Source organism: Phalangium opilio, unplaced genomic scaffold, assembly GCF_054372755.1.
Source record: "Phalangium opilio isolate 3A_F unplaced genomic scaffold, DU_Popi_V2 ptg000115l_1, whole genome shotgun sequence".
Taxonomy (NCBI): Eukaryota; Metazoa; Arthropoda; class Arachnida; order Opiliones; family Phalangiidae; genus Phalangium; species Phalangium opilio.
Genome location: NW_028324210.1, coordinates 265,253 through 281,367, shown reverse-complemented (window position 1 = coordinate 281,367; position 16,115 = coordinate 265,253). Strand labels below are relative to the sequence as shown.

The 16,115-nt window shown below is 34.5% G+C and overlaps 2 protein-coding genes and 2 long non-coding RNA genes across 8 annotated transcripts in view; 2 read left to right on the top strand and 2 right to left on the bottom strand.

Annotated features, from left to right (window-relative positions):
• Nucleotides 1–7,348, top strand: part of LOC149623048 (uncharacterized) — a 109,842-nt gene extending 102,494 nt beyond the window's left edge. For all 3 annotated transcript variants that reach the window (XR_016374946.1, XR_016374947.1, XR_016374945.1), the window contains 5 exons: nt 5,671–5,720; nt 5,891–5,962; nt 6,045–6,083; nt 6,173–6,223; nt 7,020–7,348. This is a non-coding gene — a long non-coding RNA (uncharacterized LOC149623048). The remainder of the gene's footprint in view (nt 1–5,670; nt 5,721–5,890; nt 5,963–6,044; nt 6,084–6,172; nt 6,224–7,019) is intronic.
• LOC149623049 (uncharacterized) lies at nt 3,437–4,738 on the bottom strand. 2 transcript variants are annotated; one of them, XR_016374949.1, is made up of 4 exons: nt 4,391–4,738; nt 4,266–4,320; nt 3,725–4,201; nt 3,437–3,694 (listed from the first exon to the last, which is right to left on the bottom strand). It is a non-coding gene; the product is annotated as an uncharacterized LOC149623049 (long non-coding RNA). The 2 variants fall into 2 exon arrangements; XR_016374948.1 differs by having other exon boundaries at nt 3,437–4,201.
• Nucleotides 7,349–7,687: 339 nt separating the features above from the next.
• Nucleotides 7,688–12,808, top strand: LOC149623047 (TLC domain-containing protein 5-like). Its single transcript, XM_089853444.1, has 3 exons — nt 7,688–10,377; nt 10,459–10,554; nt 10,872–12,808. Exons 1-3 carry the CDS (start codon nt 10,185–10,187, stop codon nt 11,357–11,359), a joined length of 777 nt encoding a protein of 258 aa, XP_089709570.1. The 5' UTR covers nt 7,688–10,184; the 3' UTR covers nt 11,360–12,808.
• Nucleotides 12,718–15,922, bottom strand: LOC149623046 (dnaJ homolog subfamily C member 25 homolog). Of its 2 annotated transcripts, none has more exons than XM_089853442.1 (11): nt 15,835–15,922; nt 15,618–15,756; nt 15,428–15,553; nt 15,269–15,363; nt 15,157–15,210; nt 14,924–15,085; nt 14,780–14,851; nt 13,922–13,987; nt 13,742–13,806; nt 13,399–13,660; nt 12,718–13,015 (listed from the first exon to the last, which is right to left on the bottom strand). In XM_089853442.1, the coding sequence occupies exons 3-11, from the start codon at nt 15,531–15,533 to the stop codon at nt 12,896–12,898; spliced, it is 1,002 nt and encodes a 333-aa protein (XP_089709568.1). In that variant the 5' UTR covers nt 15,534–15,553; nt 15,618–15,756; nt 15,835–15,922; the 3' UTR covers nt 12,718–12,895. The 2 variants fall into 2 exon arrangements, with proteins under 2 accessions (XP_089709568.1, XP_089709569.1); XM_089853443.1 differs by having other exon boundaries at nt 15,854–15,909.
• Nucleotides 15,923–16,115: the final 193 nt, after the last annotated feature.

Sequence of the window (16,115 nt, the reverse complement as noted above, 5' to 3'; positions counted from 1 at the left end):
CTCGCTTCTAGGCTTTTCCAAAGCGCGAAAGAAATTCCTCGGAATCGTGGCCCCCGCACTCTCTCTTCCGAACATTTCCATCTCAAGTATTACTTACGACTCGCTATAAAGACGGGCCTTTTCACTTTTCAACATTGAAAGATCTCTGTAAGTTTAACTTTTTTGATAGGGGAAAGACTTAGGGAAGCGTAACTTTATTATCGCCAAGTATTTCAATCGAAATGGTCGGTATACGTAAGTCGATATTTCTTAGCGCGGTATTATTCCCTGGCCCGCAAACTTTGATACCGGAAAAATATATATTTGAATATTTCAAGTTTTAGAAGCGAAATTTCCAATTGGATGAAATTTTTGTCTCGGTTCATCCGAAGGAAGAAAGCTCTTAACTTAATCGATGACGAAATAAATGTCGAGATGCGGAAAATAGTAGAAATAAGGTTTCTTACGCAATTTTGATTAAATCCGTAAAGGTTAAATCGGAGACGAGACAAGATGTCTCAAACGAATACCACAATATACGCTTTAGATTCACTCTGGTTTTCCCAATAAACTGGATCTTAAAAGGGATCGAATTTAGTAAAGAATAACCGGGAAAGTTGACTCCTTTAAAGGATACGAAGGGGAGCTGGCAAACGCTGTCGAATTTTTCGATAAGAAAAATCCATTTCCCGTATTGGTGTTGAAATCTGGTAAATTGAACAAGAAGCTCGAAACTACTCAGTCATAAAAAGACGCGATAAACCGCGGCAAATTCTGACAGAATGAAAAGCCGCTCTCACTCGCTTATTTTTTTCAATGTCCTTTTCCAAGCTTTTAACTGACTAAACTCCTCGGAGAATGATGGTCGAGGGTGGTGCGGGTGGTGGTACTTGACGGTGCTAGCTTTAATAGTTTATGCCTTCCTGTTCTATATACGCCGCCCTCCGATATGACTCGAAGGGAGGAAGGTGCGCGAGTATAGGGTGCGTTATCTGTGTCGAACATTCGTGTCGAGCTAAAACATCGTGTCTAATGCAGTTACCGGGCTTAGCGACTTTTTAAAAACGTCTCTCTTTCGCTAAGGTACATTAAGGTATTTTTTTACGCTCCTAACGTTTTTTATACGCTACCAAATTACGCCGGCTTATATCTCCATTTAGGGTAGGTAGTTAACCCCCGTCGCTATATCGACCCCATCGAGTCATTGTTGCGCGCTTAACATTAAAGCGAAATTCAGTAACGAAATCGTTAAATTTTCCATCCAATATCCAGCTCAGGTGTTATAGTATCAGCTTGGTAACTATAACTCCATCTACGGAACGACAACAAAGTTCCTTCCCAGCATCCTCGGTGGAGTTTTGGTAGGGGCGTGCATCGCGAGGTACTCTGGGAGACTTCCACGGTATCGGTAACTGCGCAATTTATTGTTAGGTCAAGTTTTTTTCTGACTTCTTTGACTGGAACCCCAGTAAAGAATTACGACCGTGTAACATATAGGCCTAAAAATACTTGAATATTAGGCTTAGCAACAACAATTTACCCCAGAATTCCCAACCATTTCAAGATTTATCCTTCTAGTGTTTATTCCGGTTGAATTTTGGGTGGGCCAGTGATACCCTTAATCATTTTTGCTTCGGGCTATTTTTCTCTCCAGAGAAAGAAGAGTTTGTCAAGCTTGTATCGTTCTGTTCCACGGAGACCCGTCCCCATCTTCTGTTACGTCACTTGGGGGTTTAGTCCGTGGAAGGGGTGGGAGGAAAGGGGTTGGTAATGACGTTAATGAAAGGCGTCACTCGCCCCCCCCCCCTCATCCACGTTGGTCCCTTCTCCGCAGGCTGAACTCCGAAATTCTTTATTGTCGTCAGCTCCTTTTCTGGATGGTAGAGTATTTTGCTTGTTCCTTCTTGAGACTTTTCTCTCTCTCTCTCTTAAGAGTCCCGTAGCTCGAATCTCCTGGGGAAAAACAAAAGGGTTACGCTCGAGTTAAGACACTTTTTTTTTACCTTCAAGGAGTTGCGAATTTACCTTCCTTTGACTTTGTCTCCACCTGTCTCTTCTAGCTGAAACCCCCTCTCTCTCTCCCCCCCTCATGTCCCCGTCCAAGTTTTTCCACGAAAAGTATCGTCTTTTGTCGTGGCTGTACCCAATGATAAGATGGAGAGCCCTTTCTTGGTTTTAGTAGTAGTACCACCACCTCACTCTTACGCCTTTCAGACGACCCCAACGTTTTTAAGATCTTAAAAATGTATGTCGTGTTTTTACGCGGTTTTCCCAACCCCCCTCTCGACGTCTGTTGTTAATTGGTTACATTTTTAATTACGTCTCTCTCTCTCTCTCTCTCTCTCTCTCTCTCTCTCCTTTTTTTCCTTGGATATTATTAGTACTAAAGAATATTCCAGAGTTTAGTTCAGGGGGATTTCTGATAAATTAAAGGGTGAGCCGTGTTCTTTGGGTCAAACTTACACTGTAAAAAAAAAGGGGTCGGAAACGCACCTTTAATGGTGTTTTCTTCCCCCACAGGAGACGCACCCTTTTAGGTACAAATTCGCACCCCATATATAGGGTGTTTATAAATACCCTAGTAAATGGGGTGTTTTTAAATACCCTAAGGTGCTTAATAGAACCCTTAAAGGAATTTAACTGGACCTCAGAAATTCTGCTTAGGGTGTGAAAAAATACCCTTTCATCTTTTAAGGGTGCGAATCGAAACCAAATGTGGTATTTACCTGTACCTGATAAATTCGGTTGGGGGGTTCGAAAAAATACCCTTTCAATTGTTGGGGTGTGAATTGAAACCATTTATGGTATTTAAATGTACCTGATGAATTCTGTTATGGGATGGAAATTGAAACCAAATGCATTGACCTGTACCTGAAAAATTCCCCCTGGGGTCCAAGAAATGGCATTTCGGCCATTTACGGGTACTAACAAATATAAAATTTGCTGTGAAAGGTTTAATTATTATCATACATGGTTCTTTCTTATAGTAGAAAAATGTTGTTCACTGGTGTGAAAAACTTTGGCACTTTTGTGTGCCTAAATCGCTACGTAATATATATTACACAAGAAGTAATAAATTAACTTTTACATTAAGTCTTTAATTCGAGGTTCAGAGACAACAGTGTTATAATTCATTAAAAATAGTGAAATGACTTAGACCGCGAAATTCAAAACCAAAAACTTTAAATCATTTAAAAATGCAACAAAACTAGTATACAATCAGAACGTCACTTCGCAATTTTTCGGTTTCTTCGTTATCTGCAATGGAGTACTTCTCAGAGGCAAGTTACGTTCACCATAGCTGTTCTGTGGCAAAATGGTGACAAGTCTTAAAACCTTGCTTTGCACTTTCTATCCATTATCTACGCCATTTGTATCTCTATCCATACTGAAATATTATCCACAGAAGTTGTATTATAATTCTCATATATCCACCACTATGTTTATAAGGAATTAAGGTAAAATAGTAGTATTCCCCCTCCACGGATTTTTAAAAGTTTGTACTCATTTCTGATAGTAAAGGAGGTGAGGAACACGATGCCGTTAAAAATTTCCACCGCAAATGATTTTGAATTTTTTTTTTTTAATTTTTTTTTTATGAAAATTGCAATATTTTGGAAAAGGAGAAATCTAATAGAAACTGAACCTAACCTAACCTAAGCTAACCTAAGCTAACCTGAACCTGAACCTGAACCTAACCTGAACCTAACCTAACCTAACCTAACCTAACCTAACCTAACCTAACCTAAACCTAACCTAACCTGAACCTAAAATATCCCAAACATAATCTAAACAAGTGTATGCGCCCCAAATATCAAATATACAAACAACCATAAGTAATATGTGCTACCTTTTTTTTTTTAAAAAAAATCATTTGCGGTGAAAAATTTTGACGGCATCGTGTTCCCCACCTCATTTACTATCAGAAATGAGTACAAACTTTTAAAAATCCGTGGAGGGGGAATACTACCATTTGGCCGGAATGAATGAATAGCCATGCCTAAATCTACACGCAAAAAGAATTAAAAATTAGTTGTTCGTTATTTGATTTAATCTTTTAATCATAAATTAGTCTGATTTATTATTCATGGGCTCACGGCTTTTATTGAGACGTTGAAACTTCTCGAAGAAAACTTAAGTCAAGAATTAAAATGGTTCACATCCGCATTGGCATCAGGGCTACGGTTGTCTTCAAATGTCCACGCGATTAGAAGTAGGCAACCTAAACCACAGCAAAATGAACCCAAACTTAAAAAACCTAGCCAAAACGTAAACCTAACCCTAACCTAATTTAACAAACCGTGATTACTATGGATAGTTGCGAACGTATCCCGGTCCAAGCTGTTAAAAAGGTTGGAACATTTTCATAAATAGCAGTTAAACTTACAAAAAGTTTAGTTAAAATAATTACCTTTCTTAAGTGGTTTGATAACAGTGAAACACAGACGCAAGTACACCGACCGTTAAGCCTATTTTGAATTTGAAAATCATCGCGCCTCGTGAATCTGCGTTCGCGAGCTAAATAAAAGAGTGCAACAGCGCGTGCGCTGTTGTTTGGGGTATAAAAATACACCCTTTTCCCATTAAAACACCCTTCATGCGTTAAACATCTACTAAGGGTATGATAATACACCATCAAATATTGAAAGGGTTTTCATTAACACCTCAGGAGGTGCTAAAACGCACCTAAAGGAGTTTTTTGACAAAAAATACCTTTTTAAGTGCAAATTTACACCCCCAAAATACCCTCTTTTTTTACAGTGTAGTCAGGTGACCACCACTCAGTTTGACCATTTAATTTAAGGTAGACTTATAGTAAAAAACCCGAATGAAAAAGCTTGTTTTGATTTTGGCACGGTTGCGTGTGACCTTGTTTTCCATGTAGTTGTAGCGATATATAGAACAATACAATAGGGGAGTCGCTTGACCAATGGTCGAACGGCGTCGGGGAAAAATCCATTTTCCTGGACTTAATAAGTCGCCAAAGCCCAGAACCGCGTCTTATATTAGATTAAACCATTGAGAAATATATCCTATAAATTTTTAAGCGCTTCAGTTTTTAATCTAAATTGAATTAACTCTTTTAAATTAAACGATGTCGGTGAAATTTTCGTTGGCCCTTGTTCTGGTGGTCACGTTTTTGAGCTCGAATTGTTTGGCCCAAGATGACAGTTCTTGTCATTTTAAAATACCCAGAATGTTTTTTCCTAAACTGAGATATCTTTGCTGTAAGTTTACGTCTATTTGTATATTTACGCCTAAAAGGATATGTACACTCGCTTTGTTAACGTGACGTGTTTTTAAATCTAATCGATCAACCTAAGGTTAGGTGAAGTTTAACCCTTTTCATTTGAGTGGATTAGCTATTCGAGTTTGGCTTAATATTATCGAGCTGTTTCCTCCTCTCCTGAAATCAAGATGGTGCGAATTTAATGAGGGAAGAGCTAAGATTCGTTAGATAATTTATTTACGCGGCCATATTGGTGGAAAGCCCTACTAAGTAACCCACCAATATGGCTCCAATATTCGCGCGAAAAATGATCAAAATCGGACGGTTGTAGCGAAAATAATTCTGTTTCCGTAAATATTACTAAGAGGGTCTTGTTTAGGGTTGGTACTCGAAAAGCTTGGGATATATTTTTAATTATCTTTCGCGGCTGCTGATAGGGGAAATAAATTCTTTCTTTCCAGCTGACGTGGACAGATTCGCTAATTGCCTCATCGAGAAAAACGTCATCTCGGTAAGTGTATGGTGTCCAAATTGTTCTCCTCGAGATCAGAGAGATACCCCGAAAAATGACGGAGACCCTAGAATGTATTTAGAATGTCAAAAGAAGCCAGGCCCCTAGATCGACTCTCGGTCCGGTATTGTTATCGCTAATTGATTATTTCTTTCGCGAATGTCTCGCAGTCCGAAGAGTCCGACGAGTTGAAACTTCTACTTGAAAAAGACGACAACTGCAAATTTGCCGAGAATGACTTGGTCCGTCCTTCCTTCCTTCCTTCCAACGGTTTCTTAGTTTAATTGTACCTCTCTTTACTAATCATTAATTAAATTCGTACAGGATATGCAAGATCAAGTCGAGCAAATGTTGGAGAATGAGGTGAGTACCTACGCGTTTGTCCTTAAAGAGACTTATACGCCGAACGTCAAGCGATTTTAGTTCAAATAAACAAAATTATAAATACGTAGGAACTGTGTTACAAATTCAAAGACATGTCACACCATCTTTTCGCCGTTATGGTACGTGAAAAAAATACCCTTAAAACCGAGGGGCTACTCACTTCCCAAAAAAATGTACACCAGATTTCATATTTCCAAATATTTCCGATTTATTTCTATTATTTTTGTATTTCTTTATTTCCCGATATTCCTCCTAAAATTTCGAATATTTTCACTATATTTCCCTTAAATTTCCAATATTTTCACTATATTTCCCTTAAATTTCCAATATTTTCACTATATTTCCCTTAAATTTCCAATATTTCGATTATTCCTTCGTATTTCTAATATTTCTCAGTATTTCTATTATTTTTGTATTTCTTTATTTCACGATATTTCTCCTAAAATTTCCAATTTTTTCACGATATTTCCCTTAAATTTCCAATATTTCCATTATTCCTTCGTATTTCCATTATTCCTTCGTATTTCCAATATTTCCGATATTTCTCATTATTTCCGATATTTCTCATTATTTCCCATTATTTCCGATATTTCCCATTATTTCCGATATTTCTCATTATTTCCCGATATTTCTCATTATTTCCCGATATTTCTCATTATTTCCAAATATTTCTCATTATTTCCAAATATTTCCGGTATTTCTCATTATTTCAGATATTTCCCTATATTTCCAATATTTCTCTATATTACGATATTTCTCGAAATATTGAAATATATTTCTTAAGGCTTGTACACCATATTTCGTAAGTGGCTAGCCCCTCGCTTAAAACAACGCGTGGATATCGGAAAATTATCGATTTTGATAAAATGTATCGGTATCGTTGGACCGATTTTAATATTCAAAATCCATTTACAGAAATGTTTGAAAAAAACTTGAAAAACAAGAGGAGAATCCGGCACATTTGCATTAACGCACTAAAACCAAACTGTTCTTTAAAAAAAAAAATTTATATTCGAGGAATTTTGGCGATATGATTGGTTGGTGGATGGATGAAGGTAGGGTGGGGGTAGAAGGGGCTGTAAAGGAACTTTTCGGTAATTAATTAAAAGAGCACGCTCGTTAATTAAGCTTAAAAATCATTGCTCTCTTTCTTTTCTATCTCGGACTCGGAGGGAGAGAAAAATTTGCAACTCAATTTCGTTTGACTTTTGGGGAATGAGCTTAATTTCGGGGGTTGTCGGCACCCCCCCCCCATCCCCCCGTTTCACGGAATAATTTTGTTTCCAAAGTTAGCTTTTTGTTCTTTCGCTAAAATCTGGACATATCTACTTCATTATTAATTAGCCTTATTCCTGATCAGCGCCACCTACCCATAGCGGCGACTTTGAGAACTACTGTAAGCGGCAAGCCAATCAGATGTCGCTAAAATCTGGTGACGTCACTGACTGGCACTCTCGGGTCTTACCAAAAATGACGTCACCAGATTTTAGCGATATCTGATTGGCTTGCCGCTTACAGTAGTTCTCAAAGTCGCCGCTATGGGTAGATGGCGCTGATCAGGAATAAGGCTAATTGCTAGAATTCGTAAAATTGAAAATGGAAACTTATTCTTTCTTTTTTGGGGACTGAAATTTTTATTATATCGTTTGCTTTTTATTTTTTTTTATTTTTGAAACCATGGAGTAATTAACATTTTTACATCGTTAATTAATAATCAAAGGGAATTTAGATAAAAGGTAGGTTGAAAAATGTTATTACGTTAAATGTGTTACGTTGGACGAGGCCTATACTAAGATTATCTTCGTTATATTTCAAATACGGTCTTTCGGATTTTTTTAAACTGAATTTGAAATAGTAAATAGACCCCGGGCTGAGATCTTTTGGTATAAAATTTCCGATTGAAAATTCCTACTGTTTTTAAAATATACGCGATTTGAGTTTACCGAATCTACCCAGGAATATTTAGCCATAACAACCTATAGCTATAATCGTGCCTACCTTAAAGGGACTGCAAAGAAGGCATCGGCGGGTGGGTAAAAATTATTTGAAATACGTCAAAGACATCACGTGATGCCAAGATACAAAGGCTCCTAATGGAGTGGGACTAGTTAACATCTAGTCCTTGTTTTTCGTGAGATTGCAGCGCCAATTCCATGAAGTGGTAGTTTTCGAAATAAAACGAACTAGGTTTCTTTGAACCACGCCTCTCCTTGGTCACGTGCCTCTGACGTATTTCAAATAATTTTTACCCACCCGCCGATGCCTTCTTTACAGTCCCTTTAATGCTTAGATTGGTCTCTTATCGGCTGGTCTGAATTTATCGAATTTTCCTAACGAATATTGACCATTAACGTAGATCGGCGTTTGAAAGTGGAAATGAAATACTCTTTGTAAAATGGAATGTATTCGCGTATAAGATGAATATTTCTCGGTAGATACGTTTCTATATGAATAAAATATTCGTAAGAATGAATACGTATTGCTTTCTACGTCTCCGTGCCTCGGCCGAAGTGGAAACAGAAAGAATAAAAAACTGTCGAAAAGATAAAAAGCCTTTTCTGCAAAGGGATTTATTCTAACCAGCCACAATATCAGACTCGCCGAACTTTCTCAATTCAGGCATCTATTCATTTACAAATTTCTCGGGCGCAACTTGTTTGTCGAACCGCGAATGACGTATACTAAACCTTCCCAACCTCAAATAGATAGGGGGTATTATTACATCGTGCTCAAAGATGAATAATCTATGAGCAGGGCCGGATTAAAGGGGGGCCGAGGGGGCACTGGTCCCCGGGCACAAGGCTTGTTGGGGGCGCATTGAGTTCCCCATACAACCATACTTATAACTTAGGGCTACGACTAACAGGGGCCGAGTAATTAAGCAAAACGTAAACAAACAACCCCCTCCATAGGAATAGCATCACACCCAACTTTGGAGGCTCATAACTCAGGTTCTAGTAGAGATACGGGGATGTCCTTTGAGTATGTTATAGTCCAATTTGTCCCCCATCCAACCATACTAAGAACTTAGGGCTACGACAAACAGGGGCCGAGTAATTAAGCAAAACGTAAACAAACAACCCCTCCATAGGAATAGCATTAAACTATACTTTGCAGGCTCGTAACTCTGGTTCTACTAGAGATACGGGGATGTCCTTTGAGTATGTTGTAGTCCAATTTGTCCCCCATCCAACCATACTAAAAACGTAGGGCTACGACAAACAGGGGCCGAGTAATTAAGCAAAACGTAAACAAACAACCCCTCCATAGGAATAGCATTAGACTATACTTTGCAGGCTCGTAACTCTGGTTCTACTAGAGATACGGGGATCTCCTTTGAGTATGTTATAGTCCAATTTGTCCCCCATCCAACCATACTAAAAACGTAGGGCTACGACAAACAGGGGCCGAGATATTAAGCAAAATGTTCGTCAACTTTTGTATCGTCTCACTTATTGTTATTATGTTACTCATGATTTTTGCACTAAACTTTGGAGGCTCATAACTCTTGTTCTACTAGAGCTACGGGGATCTCCTTTGAGTATGTTATAGTCCTCTTTGCTCCCCATACAAGGATACTTTAAACTTGAGGCTACCTCAATATCTTCAACTTATGTTAGTGTCTCACTTATTGTTATGAGGTTACTTTTTATTTTTAACAATAAACTTTGGAAGCCTATAACTCTGTTTCTACTAAAGATACGGGGATGTCCTTTGAGTATGTTATAGTCCAATTTATCCCCCATTTAACCATACTAAAAACTTAAGGCTACGACAAACAGGGGCGGAGTAATTTAGCAAAACATAAACAAACAACCCCCTCCATAGGAATAGCATTACACCCAACTTTATTGATTTGATGCACCCGAACGCACTGTGTTTGTCCTTTTCCTTTGTTGTGTCGTCTGCTTGTACGTTTATAATTTTCTGACAGTTAGGCTTAGAGAGTTTGGAGTGTGTATTTCTTTTTGAAATCTTAGATAAAACTTATTTTAATAATAGTATTGGCGTCGGTGGTACTAAATTCGCTAAAATTTAAACGATACTAATAAGGTAAATAATAAGGCTTAGTCGATTATTATGGTTCATCCCTTGTTATACGTATGCGTAAGTACCGCCTTATGGGTAATGGCCTATGGCTACATGTGTCGAGCCAAAAACAACTTGCCCGGAGAATGGAATTGTAGAATATTGGCCGCGTTTCACGCCGTAATTATGACCATTATTTCTTATTGCGCTTATCGTTTAGGCCCGAATCCTTTTGAAAATCCAGGTAAGTCTAAATTAACCCTAACTTAATGGGGGGAAATAAGGAAAGGTTTTAAGAGCTTTCTCTCGTTGATTTCCGGGTTAGGTGGGAACACGACAATACTGCAAGAGCTTATTCTATCTCTATCATTAGGATACTTTATTTTTGACTTATCTTGGTGCCTTAGTCATAGATCCGAAGGTAAAAACTTAAAACCAACCTTACTTAATTAGCCTTATTCCTGATCAGCGCCACCCACCCATAGCGGCGACTTTGAGAACTACTGTAAGCGGCAAGCCAATCAGATGTCGCTAAAATCTGGTGACGTCACTGACTGGCACTCTCGGGTCTTACCAAAAATGACGTCACCAGATTTTAGCGACATCTGATTGGCTTGCCGCTTACAGTAGTTCTCAAAGTCGCCGCTATGGGTAGGTGGCGCTGATCAGGAATAAGACTGCTAATTAACTTTAATTAAATTAAACTTCAAATTGTAAGTCAAGTATCGGAACTTTCAGGAGTCGTAATGTTGGTTCATCACTTTGCTAGTATTTTCTCGATATTATACTGCGTCTACTACAGGGAATCTGGAACTGAGATGTTAGCGGCCATTGGGGGGGCTGAAATAACAAACCCTCTTTTACAATTACGTTGGTTTATGAGAGAATTAGGCTTCAAAAATAACGGAATTTTGATGAGTTTGGTTGAATACGTTTTTTCCGTATCCTTTTTATTTGTAAGAGGCGTTATTGGCAGTTATTTATTATATCGCGTCTTGATCCATCCCAGACCAGCAAAATTTGTAAAATTGGGGGGTTTCACTATATGGATTATCTCCGTAATCTTTTCCTTCTTTATTCTCCGATACATGTGGCATAAAAGGATTAAACGCTTTTTCCACTCGGTACAAGTAGAGAGTAAGGATGAAAAAAATCAACGCACCAATAATAATAGCGCTTCCCCTTCCCCTTCCCCCCAAGAAGAAACGACAACTAAATCAAAGTGATTTTAATTATAATTTTAATAGAAATAATTTAATTTTATTAGAATCTCGTCTCGTTTAACGGCAATTTCTCAAAGCAAACCTAGCAACTGCCATTTTTATGGCTTATAGGCCTGGTAAAAGCGTGTGATAATATTTCTACAAAAACAAACTGGTAAGGCCTATGGAAGCTACAGTCTGTTATACTTAATTATTTATTTCTTAAGTAACTTCTACAATTTATACAATTTTACAAAATAAAAATAGAATAGAATAGTATATTTGCTAAGCCTTGGCCAAGAGGAGCTTGTAGTACTAGCTGGCTAACCCTTGGCCAAGAGGAGCTTGTACTACTAGCTGGCTAACCCTTGGCCAAGAGGAGCTTGTACTACCTGCTAACCCTTGGCCAATAGGAGCTTGTACTTGGCCAATAGGAGCTTGTACTACTAGCTGGCTAACCCTTGGCCAAGAGGAGCTTGCCTTGTACTACTAGCTGGCTAACCCTTGGCCAAGAGGAGCTTGTACTACTAGCTGGCTAACCCTTGGTCAAGAGGAGCTTGTACTACTACTAGCTGGCTAACCCTTGGCCAATAGGAGCTTGTACTACTAGCTGGCTAACCCTTGGCCAAGAGGAGCTTGTACTACTACTAGCTGGCTAACCCTTGGCCAAGAGGAGCTTGTACTACTAGCTGGCTAACCCTTGGTCAAGAGGAGCTTGTACTACTACTAGCTGGCTAACCCTTGGCCAAGAGGAGTTTGTACTACTAGCTGGCTAACCCTTGGCCAAGAGGAGCTTGTACCCGCTAACCCTTGGTCAAGAGGAGCTTTTACAGGTTACAAGGTCATTTTTTACAATATTTATCAACAAAAACAATTCATATACACGCAAAGGTGATAGAATGAAAAAAAAAAAAAAAACTGAAACCAAAAATATGATCTAATTTAAATTATTTAATTAATTAATTTATTAGCCTAGTCATTTATAGTTATTGCAATAAGGTGCCTTATGAAACGTTTTATTTAGAATAAATAATTATAGAAGTGAAATTTTTTAATTTCCGCTAATTGTTTTAACTGAAAGAAAAGTTCTAAATTTAGAATATAATATAAATGGCTTTTAAAAAAATAGGTCAAATAATAATCCTGCCTATTAAACCAAAGTACAACCAAAAATATTGTATTTTTGCACAAAATTGTATGATCGTATGCCCCTGAAAAGAAAATAATACCTTATATTTATTAATTTAAAATGTAGGTGTAGAATTTATCATGAATGAATTAATTCATAGTGTTACCTAGATTAGTATTATATTAGAAATTAGTTTGTTTCATTGTTTTTAATTAAAGCTTTTGCTCAAAAAAGAAAGGAATGAAAAATTAACTTAGTCATAACTTCAGTCATCTTTTATTTTATTTTTCAAATTATACTTAATACATTTGTATATTCATGGTAAAATTTATTCCCAAAAAGAAGTTTATTATATTACCGGTATTTTATATATATAAGTTAAATTATGCCTATAGGTTTGGTGACCACAAAAATTAATTATATTATCGCATTTAATCATCAAAGGTTATTGTTCCAGGGCCATGATTTTTCATGTATCTTCTATAGCTTTTATATCTGGCACTTTCGGCTAATTTGGCTTTCATCTCATCGTCTCTTTTTTTCTTCCAATCCTGTAATGACAGTCAGTTTTAATCGATTTTTAATTTTTTTAACCTCTTATTTTTGATATACTTTTAATTACTTATAGCCCAACTTGAATTTAACTATACCCTATTTTAAATTTAATTAGTCATAACCTGACTTACAATATACTTTTAACTTATTTTTAATCTCAACTTCTTGATCCGCATTTAATTTATTTTAATTTTTAACCTATTTTTAATTTATTTTAACCTATTTTTAATTTAGTTATAACCTATTTTTGACCTACAATTTACTTTTAACCTATTTTTAATTTTAACTTCTTGTTCTTGATCAACCTTTTAACTTATTTTAACCTACTTTTAATTTAGTTATAAATATAACCTATTTTTGACCTATTTTACAAACTTACTTTAAAATTATCGTAAATCCAAAGTTGTTTCTTGATCATTTCCTCGACTTCTTTCTCAGGTAAATAATGATACTGACTCTCTGAGAGTTTAAGATATTTCCTAATTAGGTAATGTTTCTCGGCTTCCTCGAAGGGATGCCGCAAGATCTGGAACTTAATTAGCCAACGAACTTGGAACCAAATAAACACGCCTATCGTATACGGCAAAAAAATCAATTGAATCCACAGAATATTACGAATTGAGGGCTTGGAATATCCACCCCTAAATAAGTGAGTGAGTAAACGAGTAATTAATTAATTAATTAATTACTAACAAAGTAATTAGTTACTAATTAGTAATTACCCAATATCCATTTTCTCAGCAATAATTTGTTTTAATATCTTTTCCTCTTCTTCTTTTTGAACATCCTAAAAAGATTTAATGTTTAAAATTAAAACTTTAAATGATTTAAACATTAATTAATTAATTAATTGGATTTAATGTTAATTAATTAATTAATTAATTAACATTAAATCCAAGTACTTTTGGTCTTCTATCCCTCTTCTTTTCTGTTGATATTAAACCCTCATCTCTAGCAATATCTTGAGCCTAATTTAATTAAAATTATCATTAAAAATTTAATTATAATATTAAAAATTTAATTAATATATTAAAAATTTAATTATTATATTAAAAATTTAATTATTATATTAAAAATTTAATTATTATATTAAAAATTTAATTATTATATTAAAAATTTAATTATTATATTAAAAATTTAATTATTATATTAAAAATTTAATTATTATATTAAAAATTTAATTAATATATTAAAAATTTAATTAATATATTAAAAATTTAATTAATATATTAAAAATTTAATTAATATATTAAAAATTTAATTAATATATCATTAAAAATTTAATTAATATATCATTAAAAATTTAATTAATATATTAAAAATTTAATTAATATATTAAAAATTTAATTAATATATTAAAAATTTAATTAATATATTAAAAATTTAATTAATATATTAAAAATTTAATTAATATATTAAAAATTTAATTAATATATTAAAAATTTAATTAATATATCATTAAAAATTTAATTAATATATCATTAAAAATTTAATTAATATATTAAAAATTTAATTAATATATTAAAAATTTAATTAATATATTAAAAATTTAATTAATATATTAAAAATTTAATTAATATATTAAAAATTTAATTAATATATTAAAAATTTAATTAATATATTAAAAATTTAATAAATATATTAAAAATTTAATAAATATATCATTAAAAATTTAATAAATATATCATTAAAAATTTAATTAATATATCATTAAAAATTTAATTAATATATCCATCATTAATAATTAATTAGCATCTAACCTGCAATCTAAATTTTGGAACTGTCACGTAATAATCAATGGCAACTTTGTATCTTTGCCAGGCACCCCAATACTAAATATAAATAATTAGTAGTAATTAGTAGTAATTAAGGGCTTAGAAATAATTAAAATTAATATTAGCCACCTGAATTGCTGATATTATAGAAATGGTTATAACAATAACAATCCTGTAATCCACTTTAGGTGTCATTCTTCTCCGATAATATGAGAAATAATGACGGTAAACTTCATCTGGATTATCTAACATGTAATCATAGTCTTTTCTCGAGTCTTCATCTTTTAAAATCTAATTTAATTTAATTTAATTGACATTAATTATAGTAATTAATAGTGGGGAAAAAAGAATATTTAATTTACTTCATAAGCTGTTGCAATGGCTGTAAATTTTTTTGTTGCTATTTCTTTGGCTTCCTTTAATTAAATTTAATTATGTTAATTTATTAAAATAAGTTGCAATATTTTTAATTACTTTGTTTTTGTGCTTGTCAGGATGGTACTTTAACGCTAGTTGTCTGTAAGCTCTACCCAAATCACTTTTACTAATTTTTCTATCAACTCCTAATACTGAAGAAGAAGTAATTTCATCATTAATTTTAATTTCTAATTAATTATCTTTAATTCAACCTACAGTCGTAGCAATTTTCTACACCGCAATACAAGCCTTCTATAAAAGCGTAGGCTTGATGGAGATTAATCGCGAGTAAAAGAAGGGCCATTTTTGATAAGTATTTCATGTTTACTTGATATTTAAAACCTAACAGATGTCAAGTTAGAAATAAGCGGCCTTATAATAATAGAGGCGAATGTTTTTCACTTACTTTGCGGAGTAAAATTACGCAATTTAAAGTTAATTAACACGTTTCGTTTGATTACACTTTTCCACGTGTAACCCCTTCACGCCAAGGCTTAACTCAAAAAACCATTTTATTCGTCTAAATCCTATCTTATAACGATTTCCTTCAGGATTTGAGTCATTTTGCGTATAATACGTAATAAACCAACGTAAAATACTAATTAAGCGTAATTAGTACTTACTTTTCCGGTTAAATATTACCTCTCTTAGGAGACTACCACGTACAGCTGTCAAAAAAACAAGCAGACGACTCACGAGAAATAAAAGTAAGGGCTGAACATAAGCATATGAAATATTAGTTATAATAATTTATTTCAGGACTAAAAGGTAAATTTTAACTTTAACTTGATAAAAAAGGGAACGAATAATTATTAAATTAAATCATGTAGCTCTGAGATTATCGCGTTATTTTAATCAAGGTTAACGTAAATAATTCTTGGTAAAATGTATGTTTATTTCCTAC